The 25,000-nt window shown below is 41.6% G+C and overlaps 1 protein-coding gene across 1 annotated transcript in view; it reads left to right on the top strand.

Annotated features, from left to right (window-relative positions):
* reck (reversion-inducing-cysteine-rich protein with kazal motifs) overlaps positions 1–25,000 on the top strand; it is a 98,605-nt gene that overhangs the window by 72,851 nt on the left and 754 nt on the right. Inside the window, exons 18-20 of the mRNA XM_026180915.1 lie at positions 16,138–16,348; positions 16,709–16,782; positions 20,897–21,052. Coding sequence (XP_026036700.1) covers positions 16,138–16,348; positions 16,709–16,782; positions 20,897–21,052 — 441 coding nt within the window. The remainder of the gene's footprint in view (positions 1–16,137; positions 16,349–16,708; positions 16,783–20,896; positions 21,053–25,000) is intronic.

The following is a 25,000-nucleotide window of genomic DNA, read 5'->3' on the forward strand; positions in this document are numbered from 1 at the left end:
TAGTCTTTGGCGCCAAAGAAAAACGATTACAGGTCACCAGAGAACTTCAATCTATACATCTAAAAACCACAAACCAGGCGAGAAATTTGGGTGTAGTGATGGATGCAGACCTAAACTTAGAAAAACACATTAAGACAATAACAAAGTCAGCTTACTATCACCTCAAGAATATATCAAGGATAAAAGATCTGATGTCTCAACAGGACCTGGAAAAACTAGTCCATGCATTCATCTTTAGTAGGCTTGATTACTGTAACAACATCTTTACAGGTCTACCTAAAACATCAGTCAGACAACTACAGCTCATTCAGAACTCTGCTGCTCGAGTCCTCACTAAGACCAAAAAAGTGGACCACATCAGTCCAGCTCTGAGGTCCTTACACTGGCTGCCTGTCCGTCAGAGGATAGACTTTAAAGTTCTGATGCTGGCCTATAAAGCTCTGAATGGTTTAGGACCAAAATACATCAGTGACCTCCTGACCCAGTATGAACCATCCAGATCCCTCAGGTCATCTGGATCCGGTCTTTTATCAGTTCCCAGAGTCAGAACCAGACACGGAGAAGCTGCATTCAGCTTTTATGCTCCTTATATCTGGAACAAACTCCCAGAAAGCCTCAGATCAGCTGAAACACTCAGTTTATTTAAATCCAGGTTGAAGACTCACCTGTTCTCAGCTGCATTTGAATAAAGCACCAAATCCACACTTTAAGCTTAAATTTCAAAACTTACATTTAACTACTGATTTTATCTACTGTTCTGATTTTATCTGTTTTGATTTTATATACTGTTGTTTGTTTGTTTGTTTGTGTTGGGGGAAAACTCTGTAAAAAACCTAGGAGAAATAAAGACACAATGAGACAAGATCACTTTTTATGCTTTAACGTGCACACGGGTAAGCTGTTCAGAACAACTCACACCGTGTACAGAGGCTGGGCACTTTTTATAGGAAAGACAGTGAGAACAGGATAAGAAAATACAAAACAAATAAAATAAACAACTCCATATGTGGCGCTAGTCTCGTCAGCAGAGAGCTGGGAGAAGGCTGTGAGAGATAAAACAATCTAAAACAATATGTCCCAAAACAGTATGTCTTTGCTGAGAAAGTCTAAAAAGATCATTCTAAACTAATCTAACCATAGACAAAAGGGCATGCTTGCACATTTAAAAGAAGGTAAAGAAACATAGAATCATTTTTCCTGTAACATTCCCTCCTGTTTTAACTTATTTTAAATGTATACAACAATTGTCTGTGAAGGTTATTTATTAAGTATCTTAAGCAATTTTTTAATTTTCAAAATGTCAGCATAGCAGAAATGGAAGTCATTTGGTCTAAAGATTAAAACAAAATAAAATAATAAAAAGAAAAAAGAAAATCATAGTAAATGAAAATCATAGTAAATGAAATAACAAGTGGAATAAACAAGAAAAAATAATAAAACTAAACTACAAAAAATAAAAGGATGAAAACTAAAATGAAAAATAGAAACTTTATGTTTTAAATGAAAAACTTCAACAAATAAAAGAATGAAAACCTTATATGTAAAATAGAAAACTTTATGTAAAAAGATGAAAACCTTATTTTTAAGTTACAGAATGCTTCTCCTTTTTTTTTTTTTTTTGGTTTGGGAGAATAGATGCAACTCTACATTTTCACTTAAGGCAGTTTTAGATCATTTCTAGTTCTTCAAACAATGCATGGATCTCACACATTTCAAACTTTCAAGTTACGGTTGTTTCCCATTTATACAAATATATATATATATTTAACTTTGCATTGCTCACAGCTCATAGCTCACAGCTCTAAACCTAGGCATTTTTCAATCATATGCCTAATCATTATGTGTCATTGTGACTCTCAAGTATTGTCACAAGTTCGTTTAAAATCGTTTCCAAAACCAACAAAATAATCAAAGAAAAAACAAAAACATAAACGTGTCAGGACACAAAAGAAAAAGAAAAATGCTGCCACCCGAACAAGGCAGAAGTCTGCATATGTTGGCTTTTAATAGCATGCAGCTTGTAACATGGTAGACTAATGTGCCTGTGTTAATTCAGCTCCATATTATTGTGTGAAGTTGCACTGGGTTGGGAGTGGTTTGGTGTGTGTCACATTTTTGGTGAGCCAATGGCTGGAATGAGGTTGGACTAATTAGAGGCAGGTGTACTTGATTGCACTGATACACTGGTCTACTTATAGCCCACACTACAACCACTGCTGTGTTGTTTTGTCTCTCTGTGCAGGTATGTAATGTGATGAAATCAGATATGTTTGGGATGGATGGGTTTTTCTATATGCTTACAGGGTGGTGGGTCTCCAAGTACAACTTCTAACCCTGTTAAAGGCAACATGTGGAGTGCAACTTGGCCGTGTGTCATAGCTGGCTCTGGCCTTGGGACTGTGTGTTTTTATACAATTCTTAAGTGGGACACTGGACTGTTTTATCTTTTATCTCTTGATATATTTTTCGTCAATAAATTATCTTTTAGAATTTTATTGACTGACATCTTTTTGCCCACGACTGAGACGGTTGGTCAGACCTAGAGTCTTTCTTTGGGTGTGTTACAGCAGCTTCTGCTCTAAAAGAAACAAAAAAGAAAAAGAAAAGAAAATGTGGAACATGCTCATCAGCTTAGCAGTGTCTACATATTTAATTCAGCTTCTCAATCCTGTAGTTTTAGCTGTTGTCTACAGGGTTTTGCTTATTGGTTGTTATTATAGGTGTGCTCTATATCTCAGCAATGTGTCATTCTAGGATGATAGGTTTCAAGCTGGTCAAGTGCCTCTATGCACTTCATTAGTTTGGTTATTCTCTGTATTGTCTTCATCTCACATGTCATTACACTGAGTTTCAGCAAACCTTAAGCTTGATGCAGACTACTGCTTAACAATTATCCACCTCACATCATAACAGATTAAGGTGCCTCTTCATATTAATATTATGTCATTGTTAATATTATACCCTTTGTCTTATATGACAGCAATAGCATATTATAATATTTTATCAGTGTGTACCACTATACTACTACTGAGCCAATTTGTTAGTTAGATCATCTTATTCAGCAAACAGATAATTTTTAATTCATCCAATCTGCGGTCACATTTGTTCTCTCTGTTGCATGGCGGACCAGGCAGTTCTATTATAATATATTATTTATATTTTATTTTGTATCCATCAAGGGCTTCAGATGACCTGCAGAATCATCCTTTTCCCAGGGTGGAGACAGTTACCTTTTCACACACTGTCCTTGGCTGAACAGTGACACAGTCTTAATATACCTTAATTATTTTATTAAAATATTTTCGTGTGAATTATTTGCTTTATATTCATTTTATACATGCTGGGCATGGTCATCATGCCAACTGTGTTTCATTGTTAATATCACTTTACAGGTTGTTATCCTTGCTATTATTAATTTCAAATACTCTAAAGATCATTTCTACTGTAATTTTCCCTTTGTTTATCTTTATTTCGTACTTTTTATATTTATATCTACTCAGTGGGGTCTGTTTTCAACCCTTTTAAACTACTACAAAACTACTTTGATCTCTAGTTTTCACTTAATAAGGGATTATTATGTTCTTCCTGATATGGGTGCTGCTGCAGATGCGGCTGCAGGAGTGAGTGATGGTTTACTAAAAGGATTGTGGGCACTGCACAGTGTCTCGTCTTCTGGTTTTACTAAACTGGCAGTTGAGTTCTGTTCTTCTGACTGTTTATATTTTGTTTTCTTAAATCTCTCAGTTTACAGACACTGTTTTTGTCCGGCGTCTGGACTTTTCTTTTCTCACCACTGCTCGTCAGCAGGAGTGAGTTTTAATTTCACTTGCTTGATTACCCATCTTATTTATGTATTTACTTATTTTTGTTTAAGTAATATATACACAATACAGCTGCTATCACCTTCGCTGGTATGAGGAATGAGAGTGGTTGCTCACACGCCCTTCTACTTTCGGACTATTTCCAAAAGCGGTGTGAACTTTACGAGGCGGAACTCGACCGTTCTCCCAAACCACCAGCACTTCAGCGAACAGCAGTGAAGGAAAAACACAGTAGGAGCGGCTCAGTCTCTTATTGGACTGTGAAAAGTCAGCTTGCTCCGTTAGTTACAACAATACACACACATACATTCACATTCACACTTATTCGCGCGATCGGAACCCTTATCATAAGGGGAGCTGCCAGTCTTTCTGTAGACGAGCTACTTATTCCCTTGACCCAGCTGGGGGAGCTACCCAGAGCTCCAAACCTAACCCACAAGAGTGGGGAGCTTCCAGTCGACGAGCTCCAAGCTACCAGCCGACGAGCTACTTTAAACCTAACCCACAGAGGTGGGGAGCTTCCAGTCGACGAGCTCCAATGCTACCAGTCGACGAGCTACTTTCGCTATTTTAAATTCCCTGAATTCAAAACTCCCTGAATTTAAAATTTCCTGAATTTAAAATACGTTTTTACGCAAAATTGTGTCAGTGTGTCTGTATCTACCTGGTCAGTGTCGCCGGGTCTGGTCCACCTCGATCGGGCCCCACCACCGTGGGTCGCTTTCTAGAACGTTGGCCAAGACTCGAATTTAACGCCCTTGGTCTTTGACCACACACCTAGTGTGTGGGCTGTCGACAGACGAACAACGTGGACTGGTCACGGAGATGGGACACGATGGAGGCGCTCCGGCTCCGAAGGACCAAGAAATGTTGGGGGAAAACTCTGTAAAAAACCTAGGAGAAATAAAGACACAATGAGACAAGATCACTTTTTATGCTTTAACGTGCACACGGGTAAGCTGTTCAGAACAACTCACACCGTGTACAGAGGCTGGGCACTTTTTATAGGAAAGACAGTGAGAACAGGATAAGAAAATACAAAACAAATAAAATAAACAACTCCATATGTGGCGCTAGTCTCGTCAGCAGAGAGCTGGGAGAAGGCTGTGAGAGATAAAACAATCTAAAACAATATGTCCCAAAACAGTATGTCTTTGCTGAGAAAGTCTAAAAAGATAATTCTAAACTAATCTAACCATAGACAAAAGGGCATGCTTGCACATTTAAAAGAAGGTAAAGAAACATAGAATCATTTTTCCTGTAACAGTTTGTTTGTTAATTAGTTAGTTAGTTTATTTGCTTGTTTTATTCAATTTTAAATCATGCTTTTTATTTGTTCTTGTTTCTAATGTCTCTGTAAAGCACTTTGAATCACCTTGTTGTTGAATTGTGCTATACAAATAAACTTGCCTTGCCTTGCCTTGCCTTGAAAAACCTTCAGTCGGCTGCAACAAAAGTGGACAGGGACTAGAAAGAGGGAGCACATTTCTCCCATTTTGGCTTCTCTTCACTGGCTCCCTGTGAATCTCATCTTAAAGACCTGGTAGTATTCTATCACCCCAACTGAGCAGGTCAGTCTCAGAGCGCTGGGGTGTTTGTAAACCGTAAACAGGGCATTGAAAAGTGGAACTGTTTGGATTCAGGAGACAGACAGTATCTCTACTTTTAAGATTAGGTTTAAAACTTTGCTTTTTGATAAAGCATATAGTTAGGGCTGGATCAGGTAACCCTGAATCCTCTTAGTGCATCATGAGGAGCCCCCAGCAGCCTAGGCCTACTGCAGCCTAACTGTTCTTTTCACTCACTCTGCATTGAATAATTAGTTACCAATCATTTCTGGCACTCTTCGACAGTGTGTCTTTTGTCATGTCTGCACTTTCATAAAGACGCTGACTGTAATGACAGCTGGGGTGGACAAGGCTAAGCATCAGCCTTTCAAATGAATTTAAAGTCTATCTGGGTCTTTGGTTGATTAATAGGCTGGTGTGGAAAAATGCTGCCACTCCTCCTATTCTGACAGTTGTTATGATTTGGAGTGTTGATTCATTTAAACTAACATAATCATCCTGCTGCAACCAGGTTTCTGTAAGGCAGAGTAAATCCATTTGTTGATCAATTATTAAGTCATGTACTAACAGAGACTCGGAGGAGAGAGACCTAATATTTAATAATCCACATTTCACTGGGTTTTTTTTGTAAACATATTTATTGAGGGCAGCACGGTGGCACGGTGGTTAGCACTGTTGCCTCACAGCAAGAAGGTCCTGAGTTCAATTCCACCATCAGGCCGGGGTCTTTCTGTGTGGAGTTTGCATGTTCTCCCCGTGTTTGCGTGGGTTCTCTCCGGGTACTCCGGCTTCCTCCCACCGTCCAAAGACATGCAGCTTGTGGGGATAGGTTAATTGATTAATCCAAATTGCCACTAGGTGTGAATGTGGGAGTGAATGTGAGTGTGAATGGTTGTCTGTCCCTGTGTGTTATCCCTGCGACAGACTGGCGACCTGTCCAGGGTGTACCCCGCCTTTCGCCCTATGACAGCTGGGATAGGCTCCAGCGCCCCCCGCGACCCTGAAAAGGATAAGCGGAAGCGGATGGATGGATGGATATTTATTGAATTTTGTATTCATAAACATCCAACACTTTAAACACCTTGAATATGTGGCAGTAAGAAAGCACTAAGAAAGCAAGACATTCAAAAAACAAATTAAAAAAAATACTAAGGGAAATTAAAAAAATAAAATAAAATAAAAAACAAAAAAAAAGTACAGGATAGTCTATACTGTATACATTCCCAAATTTAGTTGCATATTTTCATTACATTATCCTCTCTCTCCAGTTCCTCAACATCCCCAGTCTTTAATAGCTCCAGGATCATTTTCCAAATGTCAAAAACTTCTGATGATCTTTTCCTAACCACATAGGTCAGTTTCTCAGGAACTAAACTTGATGACACACTGTTTAACCATTGGTCAAAAGAGGGGCCACCAACATTCTTCCAGCATATTGCAATGCAACATTTGGCCTGGAGTAAGAAAAGGTCAACCATCTTTCTGTCTGAGCTAAATTACAGTCATCTTAATAAATGCCTAAAATACAGATGTTGGGACTTAATGGGACAGGGTGATCTGAGAAATATATTTTAACACTGAGCACTAAAACTTTTGAATCTTTTCACACTCCCACAAAGAGTGGTACAATGGACCCTTGTGATCAGTACACTTATAACATATGTCCACTATATTAGGATAAAACATTAAAACATTTTTTCAATTTCTACCCACAGCAAGAAAACGTATTTAGAAAACTAAAACATTGTGGCCCTCAGCTGAGCAGCCCAATAATACCATTCTAGGTTTGGCAACTGTAGCCCTCCTCTATCATAGGGCACGTAGAGGAGAGAGAGTCGAAGTCTTGGCTTCCTGTTGTTACAGAAAAAATTAGAGAGAAGCTTTCTGTTTTTTGGGAAAAAAGAAGGTGGCGGGGCTAGTGGAACTGATTGAAAAGCATATAGGAATTTGGGTAATATGGTCATCTTTTTTATGTTTATTCTTCCCAGTATAGATATAGGCAATGTTGTCCATCTGTTGATCTCTTCCCCCAATTCTGCTACCATGGGTTCGTAGTTGGTTGAACTAAGTTTGCTTATAGTTGGAGTTATTATGATGCCCAAGTATCGAAATCCTTATGCAGCATTCACAAATGGGTGGGATACTAATGGTTTTCTCCTCTCATTACCATTTAAAAATATAATTGATGATTTTTCTCTGTTCACCTTGAATCCCGAGATTGTACCAAGTTGATTAATCAATTCCAAGAGAGCAGGTATTGTTTCTGCAAGCTGTGATAGAAACAAAATAGTATCATCAGCATACATTGCTATCTTGTGTTCAATATCCATGGTCTTAATGCTGTGAATTGAGGTGTGTGATCTAACCACTATCGCCAGTGGTTCCATGTCTAAAACGAAAAGGTGAAATTGGTGACCCTTGTCTCGTACCTCGAAACAATTCAAAAGGGTGAGAGATGAAGTTATTAGTAGATATCATTGCAGTAGTATCAACAAGTATTATTTTGACCCATCCACAAAAATGTTCACCAAATCCAAACTGTTTAAGCACCTCGAGCATATAGGGCCATTCCACTCGGTCAAATGCTTTTTCTGCATCGAGAGATAAGATTGCATTGTCAGGGAACTCTTCACAGGCATGAATTATATTAAGAACTCTCCTCACATTGTGAAACCCCTGTCGGCTTTGCACAAAACCATTTTGGTCCGTATGTGTAATGGCAGGTAGTATCCTTTCTAGCCTCATTGCTAAAACGTTTGCTATAATCTTTGCATCGGAATTTAAAAGTGATATGGGTCTGTATGAACCTTGTTCAGGGGCCTCTTTGCCTGGCTTTAGAATAAGAGTGATCAGAGCATTTCGTAATGAAGCAGGGAGACTCCCTGTTTTAAAGGATTCCAAATACACATCTACCAATTGACTATGTGCACGTTAGCATATGCTACTTCCGGTGCGGAAACTCCTGTGGGGAGCTTTGTTTCCGGTGTCCTATTCGCGCCTGGTTTACGGTCCAAAACAAGTTTAGCAAATGAATGAATCAAGCGGCGATTTACATTTCTATAGATGTCTCGGGCATTTACCCAATATATCTGTAAATGATGTTCATCGACTTGTCGATATTTTTCCCCCGCGCCTCAGAGCAAAAGAGAAAAGGGATTCAAATGTTATATTTCTCAGCTGTCCCTTGTTTATCGCGGGTGTTATGTCCTAAAAATAACCAGCGAGAGGTGAAATCAAGTAGCCAATTTTATTTTTTGATGGTGCAAAACGTTTGGTGGACATCGTGGACATACAGTACTGCACTTCAGAGTCACACTGCTAGCATCGATGCAGCGATTCTGTACTGTACAGGAGAGACATCACGGAGGAGATCGTCTGCAGCGATCAGGACGCAGGACACAATGTGCCGTAAAAATAAGCAAACTTGCACTAAAAAAATCTGTGAAACAGCGAGGTGAAAGGTGAACCGCGTTATAGCGAGGGACCGCTGTAATTTTGAAGGTAAGTCACAACATAGCCTTCGTAAATACTAATGTATAGAAACCGTTACCAGCAATCGTTCATTTTTTGTGTGGCTTTTTTCACGGTTTGTTGACATGCTGTGTAGGTGTGTACTTGACTAGCTGATCTCGACATAACGGGGAACATCTGGTTTGACTATTCGTCACCTGTAGTTTTAATGCTGAACATTTGCCTGTTTAATTCATAAGACCAGTCACTATACAGAGATGTGCTTCTGAATGTGGACGATGTGTCTTCTGCTGCAGTGATGCAGTTCTGCTTGTGTTGAGTGAAGTAAACAACTGATCGATCTAAACGCTTTAAACGTCAAAATTGATCATTAGATTTTTTATGACACAACAGTGGTGAGTGTTCCCACCTTCTCTTTGTAACTTAACGCAATCTTTCCGTTTTCGAGTTTTGGACATGATTTTGGAGGATATCGTCGCAGTAGCGATTGACTGCAAAGTAAAGCTACCGGAAATGTACAACCCCACATCCGGTCTCAAACCAGGAAGTTAGCATTTTCTCGTGCACAGGGTCAATGGGGCTATTATTTTCTCTTTAAATAGTTTATAAATATCTATCGGGAGCCCATCTGGGCCAGCTGTTTTACGTCCTTTCATGCTTGTGATGGCATTAGAGACATCATTCAGATCCAAATCCTTCTCCAAAGCAATTTTTGTATCTTCAGAAATACAAGGGATGGTCAGGCCATCAAGGAAACTCTGCGTTCAGAGTCAAGTAAGCCATCTGAATTATATAGCAATTTATAATGTCAGTGATTCCTGAGATTAGGGACAAAACAGGTTTTAATTTTCTAAAATATATTTTTTGTTTTTTCAAAAACATATTTACTAGGGGTGCAACGATACACAAAATTCACGGTTCGGTTCGATACTTTGGTGTCACGGTTCGATATTTTTTCAATACAAAAAAAATGTTCATGCCTTTTTAATTTGTCATTTATTAAAATTATAAATATATATTTTAACTCAAAAGTACAGTTTTTAAATTTAACCCTAACCCTTGTGCGTGTTTTTTATTTTGACAGCGAATGCGCACCTGCGGACCACTTATGTGCAGCCCTGGTTATTTAGCTCGTCATATTGCAGCCACAGAAATTATTTTGTCCATGAAACCATAAAGCTGCACTTTCTTTTTGCCTTATAGTCTGATTTGTCATAACTTCTCCGTTTTGTGGTAAGCTTTTCTTTGGCTGTCACTTCTTCACCCTGACCTGTCCTATTTGGCTCAGCAGAACTAAAATATATATCCTGCTGCTTTTACACACGCACTCACATAAGCTCAGCGATTCTCTGCGCGATCAACCTCTCACATGTTTAAGCTTGCTGCGGGAGATTTCACTTGTCATGTTTGCATAGTAAGCTAACGATTAATAAGACGATGTCAGAGGAATTGGTGCGCAAATTATCATCACTCACAGATCAGTGCTGTCGCTCTCTATACACAGTTCGCGCGATTGCAAAGTGAAAGCAAAAAACAAGCGCAAATTCAAACGCGATTTCAATATGTCACATATTGACAGTGGCTCACCGATGCCAATGACATAATTACCCAGCTACATTTCCGAAAGAATGCAAAAGCATTGACATATATTTTTCCTTCCTACGATAGCCCGACGGGCAGGGCAGAGATAGATTTTGGTAGCCCGACTGGAAAAATCGCTAGCTCCAGGACGTCGGGGTAGCGATTTTGTGAGCCTTGTATCTGATTGAGGAATCACTCATCTTTGGAAAAGAGAGTTTATTACAGAGAAATGGCTCTTTCCAAAATAAAAGCTATACTATACGCTTCTTCTGGGCTATATTCTCAGCAGCATATTAAACAGCTGTCTAAATGACTCGGGTAAAGTTTGTAGCATGCATGCTTGTTGTTTTTGTCTGCTTCCACTTGTCTTTGCACTAGGATGCTGTCGGAGTAAATGTGCAGTCATATTCGTTGTGTTCCCACTAGTGCTTTCAGGTTAATCTGAAATGACGTTAATGCCACAACACGGCAAATCTCCGTTAACGAGCTACCGCGGATCGCCCTGTGCGTGGGGCTGGACGGCCAACACGTTAACGAGCTAACTGCGCTAACACACTAGTTCCCACCCATGTAATTGAGCATTGTGTGGCACATCCAACATACTGTTTTACTTTAGTCCATGACTCGCTTACCTTCAGGGTCATACGTCACATGAAAACCAAAATAATTCCAAACGCCAGATCTGAATGAGGGTGGGGGAGGTCCATGTTGCAAGGAGAGCTTAACTTCTGTCTTGCTAGCTTGCCCTGCGCTCTTCCTTCTGACTATGCTGTCTGTGTTGAGCGCTCAGTGGATCTGCGCTCGACAGTGCAGCCTAGGCGGAGTAGTCGAACGCAGATTCACTGAGCGCTCAACACAGACAGCATCGTCAGAAGGAAAGTTGATAAATAAAATAAATTACAAATTTTGTATTGTTCGATAGATATGCGTACCGAACCGAAAGCACTGTATCGAACGGTTCAATATCGATACGAATATCGTTGCACCCCTAATATTTACATATAATTGTTACACAAAGTTTTGGCTGTCTCACCATGTTTTGGTCTCCCATTTTTTAATAATTTATGCTTTTGCTGGAGAAGTGCAAGGTTTTTGTCAACACCATCAGACACAAAGAAATGCAAAAATATATATTTTAAATTAAGTTGTTTCAGCAATTTTGACTATTAGCAGGTTCTCTGTTCTACTGTTTATGCACATATGTTTTCAAACTAATTATACCACGTTTAAAAGTTAGATTGTTTTGGCTTTTTATTATTAGAGTTACAGTCATACATATTTTCAGAAGCTTGTATTTAATCTCTATAAGTCGTGGCTAACACCGCTAGCATGAGACACGAGCGTGATGCTACCGGGATTCCAGCTGCTGCGGGCGGACAGGACGAGAGAGAGCGGTAAGAGGAAAGGAGGGGGAGTGGCAGCGTTTGTGAACGACAGATGGTGTAACCCTGGGCACATCACTGTGAAAGAACAACTCTGCAGCAGAGACATTGAGCTGTTCGAGCCCCGGCTTGGACAGTCTCGGTCGTTGTGTCCTTGGGCAAGACACTTCACCCGTTGCCTACTGGTGGTGGTCAGAGGGCCCGGTGGCGCCAGTGTCCGGCAGCCTCGCCTCTGTCAGTGCGCCCCAGGGTGGCTGTGGCTACAATGTAGCTTGCCATCACCAGTGTGTGAATGTGTGTGTGAATGGGTGGATGACTGGATATGTAAAGCGCTTTGGGGTCCTTAGGGACTAGTAAGGCGCTATATAAATACAGGCCATTTAGTTAGCTGTTAGCATGTGTCCGTACTACCTGCCCCGGGAGTTCTCGCATGTTATCGCGATAACAGCGTTGTCCCCCCCTCGGCCAACGCAGATGCAGCCTGTGACTCTCTCCACTCTGTGGTCAGCAGACTGCAAACACAATCTCCGAGAGCCCTTCTCATAATATCAGGGGACTTCAATCATGCCTCACTGGACTCCACACTGCCCACCTTCACCCAGTATGTGACCTGCCCCACCAGAGACAATAAAACACTGGACTTACTGTATGCCAATGCAGAAGAGCCATACAGTTCATCACCTCTCCCTCCACTGGGCAGATCTGACCACAACCTGGTGCACCTTGTCCCTGTGTATGAGCCCTTAGTGCGCAGGGAGCCACCAGCCACCCGCACAGTACAGAGATGGTCGGAGGAGAGCGAGGAGGCTCATAAGGATTGTTTTGAGTCAACTGTGTGGGAGGTGATCTGTGACGACCACGGAGAGGACATCGACAGCCTTACTACATGCATTACTGACTCACCCACCCCCACTACTGCTGTTCCACCTCTGACACCTCAGACACTTCACACCTCCTCTATTCACCCTGCTCACTCCCCCCCACCCCCAACAACAGCATCCAATACACACTCAACACAAGGCTCCAGCCTGCCTCTCTCAACCACCCAGGTTAGGAGGCAACTGAGGAGGAAAGGAAAGCTGTGGGTCCAGATGGCATCAGCTCAAGAGTGGTCAGGTCCTGTGCAGACCAACTGTGTGGGGTGATGGAGCACCTCTTCAACCTGAGCCTGAGGCTGGGAAGAGTCCCACAGCTCTGGAAAACCTCCTGTGTTGTACCAGTGCCAAAGACATTCCCTATTCCGAGCAGGGTAAACTGTTCCCTCGATGTTTTTCTCATAAGGGTCTTCTGAATCGCTCTTTGTCTGGTCCCTCACCCAGGACCAATTTGCCATGGGAGACCCTACCAGGAGGCAAAAGCCCCCAGACAACATAGCCCCTGGAATCCCTGGGACACACAAACCTTCCACCATGGTAAGGTAGCGATTCACGAAGACGGCCCTGGTGGTTGCATTTGTTTGATTTCTATTTATTGAGAAGTAGAGATCCATGTTTTCTCCTATGAATTTTATGAAGTCAGAATCTTGTAACCAAATTTTAGGGTGTAAGCGCCAGTTAAAATAGTGTTTGTTCACTTGTACAACATTATAAAATAGCGAGACTGGGGCATGATCTGACAGAACAATACTACCGTGAATACTGTCAGTTACACTAGGTAACAACGATGAGGAGATAATAATCTATTTGAGAGTGGGTTTTAAATGTTGAAGAGTAGCATGAGCATTCCGTTCTGGTAGGACTTTGAGAGATTCAAATCTTCTATGTATCGAAGTAGTTTCTTTCTTGTTTGAGAATGTGAGGTATCTGTCCCTGACGAGCGATCAGTCTTTGGGCCCAAGGTACAATTTAACCCTTTACAGCCGATCGGAGCGGGCACGCTCTGTTTTGCGTAACTATTTTTAAATCCCGGTAGCTCTGCAACCACGTAAGCTAGCGCAATAATTTTTTTTGCATATGAAACTGGAGGAGTTGTACTTACATCTGATGCCATCAGCTTGTCCTCGGTCACAGTTTCCTTCCACATATAGCTTTGCAAAAACTGCATAAAAATCACTTGCAGCAACAAAAACATGATATTCCAGAAACACGCTTCGCCGATCCATCAGCTGTTTGTAACACTTCCTACGTCCATCAGCGCGAACTATCACATGACCGCATGACCTGCCCGAAACCGGAAGTGACGTCATTTTGCGGAAATGTAGTTTTTTTTTTACCATCGTTCCTCATGAGCTTATACTTGTGTTTTTAAAAGTTATGTTTGACTTCATGACTTTCTGTGTCGTTTCTGGGATGCTTAGGACTCATATTGCACTGCTGGAAATAGTTTATTGTGATGCATATGTTGTTATTTTGCAAATTTGCACTATAATATTTATTTTCGTTTTTCCTGCAGTATATAAAAATTGGTGTATTTCAAAAATAAAACTATGAAGACACTTAAAATAAATTTCCTGTGGTGGGAAACTAGTTTGTGCAAATTTTTTGTATTTACAGTTTTGAGGGATAAGCCTCTTAAATTTCTCTAACTAGAAATATATGTTAAAAAAAACAAAAACGATTTTCAATTTTTTTGTAGTTTATTGCACTTTTTTGCAATTTATGTAATTACTATGCACCTAATGCAGACATATTATTAAAGTTTGGGCTATAATGGTTGTATTGATGTATAGCAACTTGAAATGCTCCCAAAAATGGCTCCACAGCATGTAAAAATATAATATAAGCTCTGGCGGACTTGGTTCTATGGTAGGTCTTAAAGGGTTAAGTCACCTGCCAATATGATCTTACCAGGAAGGGTGGCCATTAACAAAAACACATTCTCGAAGAACAATGGGTTGTCATCATTGGGGCCGTAGACATTAAACAAATTTATATTTCCTTTCAAGAAGGTACCCTGGACCACCAAAAATCTACCCGCACTGTCATAAATAGTGTTATTTACCTGAAAAGGCATTGAGTTGTGAATTAACACTATAACCCCTCTAGAATGAGATGGGAAACAGGACGCTAGTACTTTGCATGGCCATCTCCTTTGTACTTTCACCAAGTTGTTTCTGAGTCGATGGGTCTCCTGGATAAAAACGATTGAGGACTTCAGATGCTAAAGCCTGGTAATAACCTGCTTTAGCTTAGTCACTTTTACCATCCCCCTTACATTCCAAGAAGTAAATTTAAACTTCTTATTTGGAAGCACCTCATGTTTTGAGGAGTATTGAAAAAACAAACACAAAGCTGAAAATCTGCCATAAACAAATCTCCTTAGCTATCACCCCGAACCAGACAGCCCTCCCTCCTGTGCACTCACCGATCCAGTGTAAATAAGGGAGCAGTTAGACCAAACCAAGCAATCTTAAAAGAACAAAATACAACTAACAAGTTCTTCATGTCTCCCAGCGATAGTAAATATTTTCACGAAAATGTATATCTGAAATGTTCATTGGAGTCTCTTCTGCAGCTTATAACACAAGTGAAGAACCGACTACTTCTTGGGACAAAAGTTTATTTGTGAGGAGAGCTACCTGTTTAACAAGTGCATCAGACTTGTTTTTCTCTGAGTTAACTGTGTCTTCTACGTTGCTAATTCGCACTTCTGCTTCATCCATGCGTGCCAAGAAGTCCTGCCTGCACGTCCCTGTTAACGTCCTGTATGGCTTCCAGCACCACATCAATTTTCGTGGAAAAGTCATTTCTGATCTCGTGGAGAATCTGAATGACATCCATGTTGTGTGCCGTTCCAGTATTTTCGCCTACGCGTGGCTCAGGTCTAGCATCATCTGCTGAGTTAGCTTGACTACTAGCATACGATACATCGTCTTCCCCATTTGGAGAAGGGTTAGTTTTAATTTTAGTGCCTTCTTCGCTGGCATATTTTTGCATGATATTATACTAAATGGCCACAGGTGGTAAATTTCACTGTTCGTGGAGTAAAAGTATAATTCTAAGGCTTTTATGCCGGGAGCTCACCAAAAGCCATATGTTTAGCCACGCCCCCGACATTTCACTGTTTTACTCTTTGGTTTGGTGTTGTTCTGTACTCTATTCTTTTTTACTCATAACTAAAAGAAGTTTAGTTATTGTTGTTTTTTTGAATTTGCAAAATCTTCTTGTTGATTGATCGAAGATGACTCACAGTTTTGTCCATTTGAAATTATTTCAAAAACACAACAAAGGTACATTTTAGTTTTGTCTAGTGCTTTTTATCAGACTAACAGTACCTTAAACATAGCTTTTGTTTGTATGTATGTATAGTACAAAAAGAAGACAATCAAATACACTTCCCATAATGTAAATAGTGCCTGGTGTGTTCTGTCCTCAGGAAGGCTGCAGAAAGCCAAAACAAGTCTGTGGCCATAATGGCGAAACCTACAACACGGTGTGTGGCGCCTATTCTGACCGTGTCACTGTGGACTATGAGGCCCCCTGCAGAGCTGTGGGAGCTGTCTCTGACGTGGCCCCTGACTCAGCCTGCAGTTTGGTTTTATGTCCAAGTCTGTCCACTCCAGGCTGCCACCCTGTCACTCCACCAGGTGAGTGGAGTAGCACCATACATGAAAAGGTTAACTGGGGTCAGCCAGCAGATAAAATTACACCGTGTACATGACATTTATGTAGCGTCATGGGCAGTACGGTGGTACAGTAGTGAGGACTGGTTCCTGGCAGGGCCTTTCTATGTGGAGAGCGCGTGTTCACTCTGTGCCTGCATGATGACTGCAGCTCCCTCAGGCCAGGACATGCATTTTAGGTTAACTGGTGATTCTAAGTTGACTGTGGATGTGAGGTAAAGTGGTTAAAAATGTCTGAAACACTTTTAACTGTCAGTACAAGTAGGATAGTGTCACATAAAGACGTTGCATTTTATTATAATATGTTCTCTGAACTTTATCCAGGAGCCTGTTGTCCCATATGTGCCAGCATCCTGCAGATCCTCTGGAGCAAAGAGCGAATGAACACGTTCTCAAAGGTATGGACGGTTCACAGCTGTTTGTTTGTTTAGGTAACAAATCCACTGTCCAGCATGATATGTTTATGAATGATTTATGCTGATGACAAAGGGAGTTTCAAAGTACTATTTTCTTTAATCAGTGTTGTTAGGTTTGACTTATAGGTAGGGTATGAAAGCTAGAGCAGGTAAAATCAATATTGACCAGTTTTCATGGTGATGTGTCGTAACAACCAGTACAATCCACACATTCAAAGAAATCAGACATACATGTCCATAAGTTATGTGTAAGAATGAGAAATGACACATGTAAAATGAAGAAAGGGAGGTGCAAAAAGGCGTGGAAAGTTATGACACCAGCTGAAATCTGTCAGTAAATAGAAAGCAGTCCTGCAAACTAATAGAAGCTGATTCAGTCCCCACTGATGGCCTATAAAACGCTGTCTCATTACCGAGATGTACACCAGAAACATTTCATAATAGATAAAACCGTGAGCTCTCTCAAGATATTCACATCCTTATTTTTCAAAACATACTGAAAGCACTGTTTAGAGAAGAACTACTGAAGGTTCCAGTGGGCACTGTTGGGACCACAATCCCAAAGCATCCACTATAAACTGGCTACAACCAGGCGCTGCCCTTAAGATTTCAGGTAGAGGAGTAACAAGAATGATCAAAAGGGTTGTGCAAGAGCCAAGGACGACTTGTGGAGGGCTACAGAAGGACCTGGAATCAGCAGGTACAACTGTTTCAAAGAAAACAATAAGCAATTCACTCAGCCGCCTGTATGCACACTCACCATGCAACATGCCATTGTTTAAGAAAAAGTATGTTGAAGTCCGTTTAAAGTTTGATGAAATTTGCCTGTGAAGTACTGGGAGACTATGGTCTGGTCAGATGAGACCAAGATTGAACTCTTTGGATGCTACGTCATGTTTGGAGGGAAAGGGTACTGCATATCGCCCCAGAAACACCATACCCAAACTGAAATTTGGTGCTGGGAACATCATAGTGTCGGGCTGTTTTTTCTCTATACACCACTGGCATTCTTCATGTAATTGAATGAAGGATGAATGGGAAAATGTACCAACACATTCTTGATAAAAATCTGCTGCCAAGATGATGAAGATGAAAAGAGGGTCGTTGCTGCAACAAGACAATGATCCCAAACAAACAGCCAAAGGAAGGAAGCTAAAGCTGCTGGAAGGGCCCAGTCACCTGACCTGAATCTGTGGAAAGTGCTAAAGCTAAGAGTTCATACAAGGGGCCCACAAAAGCTTCAGGGTCTGAAGACTGACGGCCAAAATCAGGAGGACAATAAATGTTCCCCATGTGGATCAAATAAGCAAGTTCAGTACTTTGTGTCTGTGTCATTTCTCATTAATATGCCACTTAATTGGATTTCTCCGTGGATTGGATGGGTTGTTAAACACACCTGGTGAGAATTCAATAGCGCCTTTAGAGATAGATTTACTTACAAAATTTGTGATGTGTTATTCCCACACAGGGATGCTGTGTGAGACTTTGTCTGAGCCGCTCTAGCATTGTCCTCTATGGGCAAGGGAGATGGAGGAGGCTGTGCTTATGACATTCATGGGAGAACTGTAAATCCTGTCTTGATGAGACTGACCCTGGATGAACGAGAAGGATGGTGGCTACATTTTGATGTATATATTATACCAGCGGTCCTCAACCCCCGGGCCTCGGACCGGTACCGGTCCGTGAGTCGTTTGGTACCGGGCCGCGAGAGTTGAGGCTCAGGTGTGAAATGTCTGGTTTTCAGGGTTTTTATCGGTTTTCAGCGTTATTTTGTTATCGTTTTTATCGTTAACTCTGTTTTCCTGGGGCTTTTCACGTGTGTTATGAATAAATCTTTTTTTTTTGGTACCAGTACTAGTTTTATTTTGTTGTATTTATCCGCGACACCTTAAAGGCCGGTCCATGAAAATATTGTCGGGCATAAACCGGTCCGTGGCGCAAAAAAGGTTGGAGACCGCTGAATTATACCATCAAACCCATAAATATTTGGACAGAGACAGTTTATGTTTTTTTTATTTTGGTTGTGTACATTACCACAATGAATTTGAAATGAAGCAACTCAGGTGCAGTTGAAGAGCTTTCAGCTTTAAGTCAGTGCAACTGCCTAAAACTGTGAGGACCCAAAGCATTCTTCTAATGCAGTCTCTTCATTTTAGGAGCTCAGAGTTGGACAGATTGGTGCAGTGTGCAGCACTGTAGCCTCACCTGAGTTCAGTTCCACCATCAGCCTTTCTGTGTGGAGACTGCATGTTCTCACTGTGATGGCGTGGGTTCTCCGGGTACTCTGGCTTCCTTCCACAGTCCAAAGAAGTGCAGTTAGTGGGGTTAGGTTAACTGGTAAATCTAAAGTACCCATAGGTACGAATGTGAGTGCGAATGAAAGACCAGACAAAGAGCGATTCAGAAGAACACCATGGGAACCGTTCACCCTGCCTGAGATAGGGTTACCAGGCCTCGCCCTAGAGCCAGGCCGGCAGAGGGTGCCCGAGGGCGAGCATCTGGTGACTGTAGAAGTAATATTCATCCAGGAAGGTCTTTTCATTGGCCTTCAGGTCAACGGTGATCCAGGGTTTCTTACTGGGAAAACAGACATACAGTCCTAGTTGGGAGGATGTATCCTCACAGAAATGTGTATGGTCAGTGATGCAGTCTGTGCTGCTGTTGATGTCTTCCCCATATGGATCATCCCAGTCTGTCGCATCCAAGCAGTGCTGCAGGGTCTGGCTGGCATCCTGACTCCACCTCCTCACAGACTTGGTGGAAACAGGAAGTCTTTGAACACATCAACATGCATACATCCTGTGCGTTCTCAGAGGTTTATTCATTTTACAGACTGCTGGGAGGTTGTCAGAGTCAATCATCACAAACGTCTCAGGGTGTTTACACTGTAGGTCAGCTACAGTCGTGTGGAAGAGGTCACACAGAGGTCATCAGCTGATGCTGGTACATAAACACCAGTCAATAAGCTGAGGGTGTACTGAGTGATCAGCACTAGGTTACTCTATAAAATTGTCTTTCTTTTCCCAAGCACATCAAAATAGTTTACAACATAACAGGTTACACATCACACCACAAACAACGTCTCTATAAAAGCATGATTGGGAATCCTAACATCCAGAAAATATAGATCGATATGTAGAAAAAATCAAACCCAGACACTCAGAGGAAGCCATGCCTGCCTGGATTACTTCATGTCAGAGGAAGAGCACAGCCCAAATGTGAGTGAGGGAGACAGTGATGTGGAGCTGCTGATGGATGTCCTGATCATAAATCAGTAAATGTTGTGGTGTGATGAGGCTGTAGTAACCTGTGCTTTTCCCAAGCACAGGTTACTACACTGGAACGGTCACCACACAGTCTCTTGTGTTATAAAGTGCTTCACAAACCTGAACATTACGGCTAACAGCTGTAGATTTTCCTGTTTCAGTGAAGCTAGCCCAACAACAAAGAGCCACTTAGTGTTTAACACAGTGACAGTGGACAGGTTACCAACATAGGACTCATAGTTGCAGCTGGGGGCGGCACAAACGCGACCCCCTCAGTAGCTGGCTAACATAAACTGATGTACTGACCCAACCAACCAATCTGGTGGCATCACGCTCTGTACTGACACAACATGGTGCTGAACATGTTCTGTAACCTTTCATTTTAAGCACTTTGGTTTTTAAATCCAGGCAGACAGACAGAGTGAAGTCTTTTTTTCATGTAAATGAACTACTGCTGTCAGCGTTAATCTCGTTACAATGACGTTAACGCCATAACCGCATTAACGTAGCAAATCTCCATTAGTGTCAACGTGTTAGCGCGGTGACGCGTTAGCGCTGTGCAGCCCCACAAAGGGGAGATTTGCTGCGTTAATGTGGTTATGGCGTTAACGTCATTTTAACTAGATTAACACTGACAGCGCTACTAGAAATGCATCGATTTCTGTAGTAAGCTCAATGCTGTCATTATATTTGTGTCAGTGTTTTCCAGTAAAGACAGATACTGTGGTGCTGTGCTGGGAGCATTTGTTGCCCTCATTAAAGTGTCACTGACCTGTTGTATGAAAGTTGGACAGCAACATGAATGTAATGCTGTGTGTCGCTGCGTGCAGCTGAACAAGAAGCAGCCGGTGACGGTCCACGATGTCCTTCAGATCCTGCGGCCTCACATCTCAGTGCCGCAGTGCGATGTTTTCGGCTACCTGAGTATTGACCACCTGCTGGTGGTCATCATCGCCCCAATGGACCAGCAGCCAACACCTCTGCAGGTAACAAACACCATCGTGCACACACACAGATATAGTCTGTTATATCTGTTGTTCTGCACACGCTTGTGTGTTCTTTACTTTGATGAGAATGTGTGAACATTGTGTTCACAGTGTTTGCAGTGAAAGGCTACACTTTAGCTGTGTGACGTTCCCCTGAATGAATTAATAGCATGCATTTGTGTGTGTTGCTGTCACATGATCTTTTAATCACGTGTTCTGTTCGGCAGTCGTGACGAGCGCAGTTCAGGTCTCAATGCTTTGCTGTGCCAAACACATTGTTTCCCCAAGAAGAGCAGCTTTGGCGCTCTGTAGGCTTTATTGGATTTATTTATGTCATATTATTATCTGTGTGGATGCTGCAGTCGACGGGGTGAAGGCTGAGGGGAACGTTGGAGATGAACCAAACACATCAGGTCTCCAACTTTATTTTGTTACGGGACCAGTTGATCAAATCCATAATAATCCATCCTTTAGGTTTTAGAGAACAAGACTGAGGAAATCTTTGAGGGTTAGAGTTAGATGAAACTAGACAAAGACATAGAAGCAGCAGCAGGGAAGATAAGGGAGGGAGAGGGTGAAAGATGGGCCCTCCTCCTCCGAGAGCCAGAGAGTCATGAAGCATGTAGTTAGGCCTGGATAGTTGAGGTTCAGTGGGATTAGGCCTCCCCATGCAGTATTTCTACCCAACTCACCTTTTTCACTCACTATGTGTTTATGTGTGTTTCGTGACTGAGTAAAGATGGCGCCAGTGTGTGCGGCAGGCCGTCCTCGTCTCTGTTGTCAATCTCTTTTCCTTGATATTTGTTTATTATTTGTTATCTTTCTGGCACTATGCCCCCCAGATGGTTATGCATTAATCACCTATGACGGGGATACTTTGTTAAATCTTTGTTTCCCCCCCTATGCTGGGTTGGATCAAGGCTGGAATTTTGGAGATGCTATCTTTCCACGTATCATTTCTTCTACTGGTTCATACGGTTCCCCTCTCTGCTACCCGCCTAAGAAGCGCTATAGGAAGAGGGGCAAACGGAGTGGGTTTCAGGTTCGCTTAAAGGCTTACCTTAAAGCATCAGCTGCAGCTAATTCCCTCACCACCGCGGGGATTATACGACTTCCATCTGCTCGGGATCCATCATCCTTCAGGCTGCTCAACCATCGCTGGATCTGTCCGGTTGGTAAACAACCCTGTCCGGTTTCTCCGGTAGTCTCTCTGCCTGTTCGTGTTTGGATTGGGTCACCCAGTGATGGTGTACGGCTCAGGCATTTAAGCCAGCTAAGACGTGCTTCCAGCAGAGATACGATGCCGATCTCTCGGATGGCTTTATTAAACGCAAGATCGCTGGTGAATAAAACCTTCATCTTAAATGACCTCTTCCTCACCTCTTGGCTTGATGCTCTGTTATTGACTGAAACTTGGATTCGTCCTGGTGAGTCCTCTTCTTTTTCAGAGCTACTACCCCCGGACTGTGCATTCTTCAGTTCACCGAGGCCCTCGGGAAGAGGTGGAGGCGTGGCCTCTGTTTTTAAAAACAAACTTAAAGTTCGGCAACTGCCTTCTCCTACCTATTCTAGTTTTGAGGTTCAGCTTGTGGAGCTTGCCGGACCCCCAACGATTCTATGTGCTGTGATTTATCGACCACCTAAATATAATAGGTATTTTATTTGTGAATTTGCTGACTTCTTAGGTTCATTTTTATTAAGTTATGATCAAGCTCTTATCACTGGAGATTTTAACATACATATTTGTTGTGCTGATGACCCCCTAGCCAAGGATTTTCTTGCCCTAATTGACTCTTTTAACCTTACACAGTGGGTCAGGGAACCAACTCATCTTAAAGGTCATACCTTGGATTTGGTCCTCTCATATGCTTTGGATATTTGTACTATGGACATTGATAATGCTGATATTTCTGACCATTTGTTGGTTGTGTTTGATGTTGAGCTATGTGCAATTGATTTAAATTCTAAAGGCTGTCATCGCCCTGTACGTATCATTAACTCTGAGACAGTGGCTAACTTCATTACGGCCTTTCTAAACTTTGCCTTTTTTGATCCAGACTTCACTGATACAAACTGTTACACACCTCCATTGGTTGATGATTTTGCCAATGCTATGCTATCCACCTGTTGTTCCATCTTAGATACTGTGGCCCCTATAAAGATGAAACGTCCCAGAACTTCTCATCAACCATGGCTAAATGACACTATACGAGCCTTACGTCGTATTGAGACTAATAGCCACAACGCCCGAATGTTATTCAAAATTTTTAATTCAGTGATAAATCCCTGTCCGGACTCTTCGAGCTCGGCCTCTCAGGCTGTCTGTGAGCAATTTCTTAATCCCGCTTGTACCATAGGCCTACTAGTACAAGTGGAAATACACTAAAAATTACCTCCAAGTGTTCAATACTGAGTATTGTAAAACAACTGATTGACATCAAAATTTAAACAGGAAGCAGGATAAAGTCTGCTTACAATTATCTCTCATAAAGTTATTTTTAGCTGCTTTAACCATTTACAGCTTTTCACATGTTAATGACTTAGTTAATGATCTAACTAGCATAGCAACAGCATTTCAGGGACATGCAACAACTGTACCCACACTCCGCACATCACGTGTCTGATTAGCCACATTTAGCTTACCGCCGTCGAGTGGATGCTCAGCATTTACGTGGAGCCACAGCTCAGTAAACCTTCCGGTTTCGCTCTGCCCTTGACAACAACAAGTGCAAATACATAGTTTGTGAAAAAGATCAGTTTAGATCGTATTTTTTTTAACTCGTTAGAGGTTAATTTCTCCAGCTTACCGATAACAAAAGTTTTAGTCCGTCTGCTCTGTTCGGCTGTAGAAGCAAGAGACTGAAAACTTGGGAGCTGGTACTAAGGAGGGACAAGAGCTGCCTAGAGCTTCACCGATTGGCTGACATGTGAGGAGTGGAGTAAAACAATAGGCTCTCATCAGAGCTCATCAACCCTCTGAGAAAACTTAACCCTTGTTTGACCAGAGCATATCATATATAATCTGCGTCCCTTCTATGTTTAAATAAATATTTTGATCTCATTTCACTTTCATTAACAGGGACAGTAAGAACAGGACAATGAACATTAAATGTTTTAATTTTTCTTCTCTTTTTGTTTGAGATGATTTTAGGAACTGGGTTACACTAACTCTCTCCCTGATTCTATGCGTAACCTGGGTGTCTATTTGGATAGCTCCTTTAAGCTCGATAAGCAAGTATCATCTGTAGTTAAATCTGTTTTTTTTTTTTCAACTGCGCCAGATTTCTAAAGCTAAGCATTATATACCACACAGGGACCTGGAGAAACTTATCCATGCTTTTGTGACCTCCAGGTTAGATTATTGTAATTCTCTCTACTGTGGTCTCCAAGCCTTCTCTCTTCGAAGGCTGCAACTCGTTCAGAATGCTGCGGCTCGCCTTCTTACTGGCACTAGAAAATTTGACCCTATTACTCCGGCTCTTGTTGATCTACACTGGTTACCAATGAAATATCGCATTGAGTTTAAAATCTTGCTACTCACTTTTAAAATCCTGAATAACATTGCGCCCAGCTACCTCACTGACCTCCTCAATTTGTACACTCCTTGTCGTGCATTAAGATCATCAGGTCAATTACTCCCGGCCCAACCTAAGTTTAGACTGAAGACCAGAGGCTATCGTGCCTTTGCTTCAGCTGCACCCAAGCTTTGGAACAGCCTCCCTGCTTCTATTCGAGCCTTGGACTCTATCCAGTCCTTTAAATCAAGATTAAAAGCATATTTGACTTGGCTTTCCCGACCAGTTAATACCCTTTTAAATCTTTTAATTTTTAAACTTTTAAATCTTTTATTAGAGTTTATTAAATGTATTATTTTTATTAATTTTACTGCTGTTTTTGCCTTCGTAGCATATTTTGTATTTATCTAACTCTCCTGGTCTGTTAGTGCCT

The sequence above is a fragment of the Astatotilapia calliptera genome, chromosome 9, assembly GCF_900246225.1.
Source record: "Astatotilapia calliptera chromosome 9, fAstCal1.2, whole genome shotgun sequence".
NCBI lineage: Eukaryota > Metazoa > Chordata > Actinopteri > Cichliformes > Cichlidae > Astatotilapia > Astatotilapia calliptera.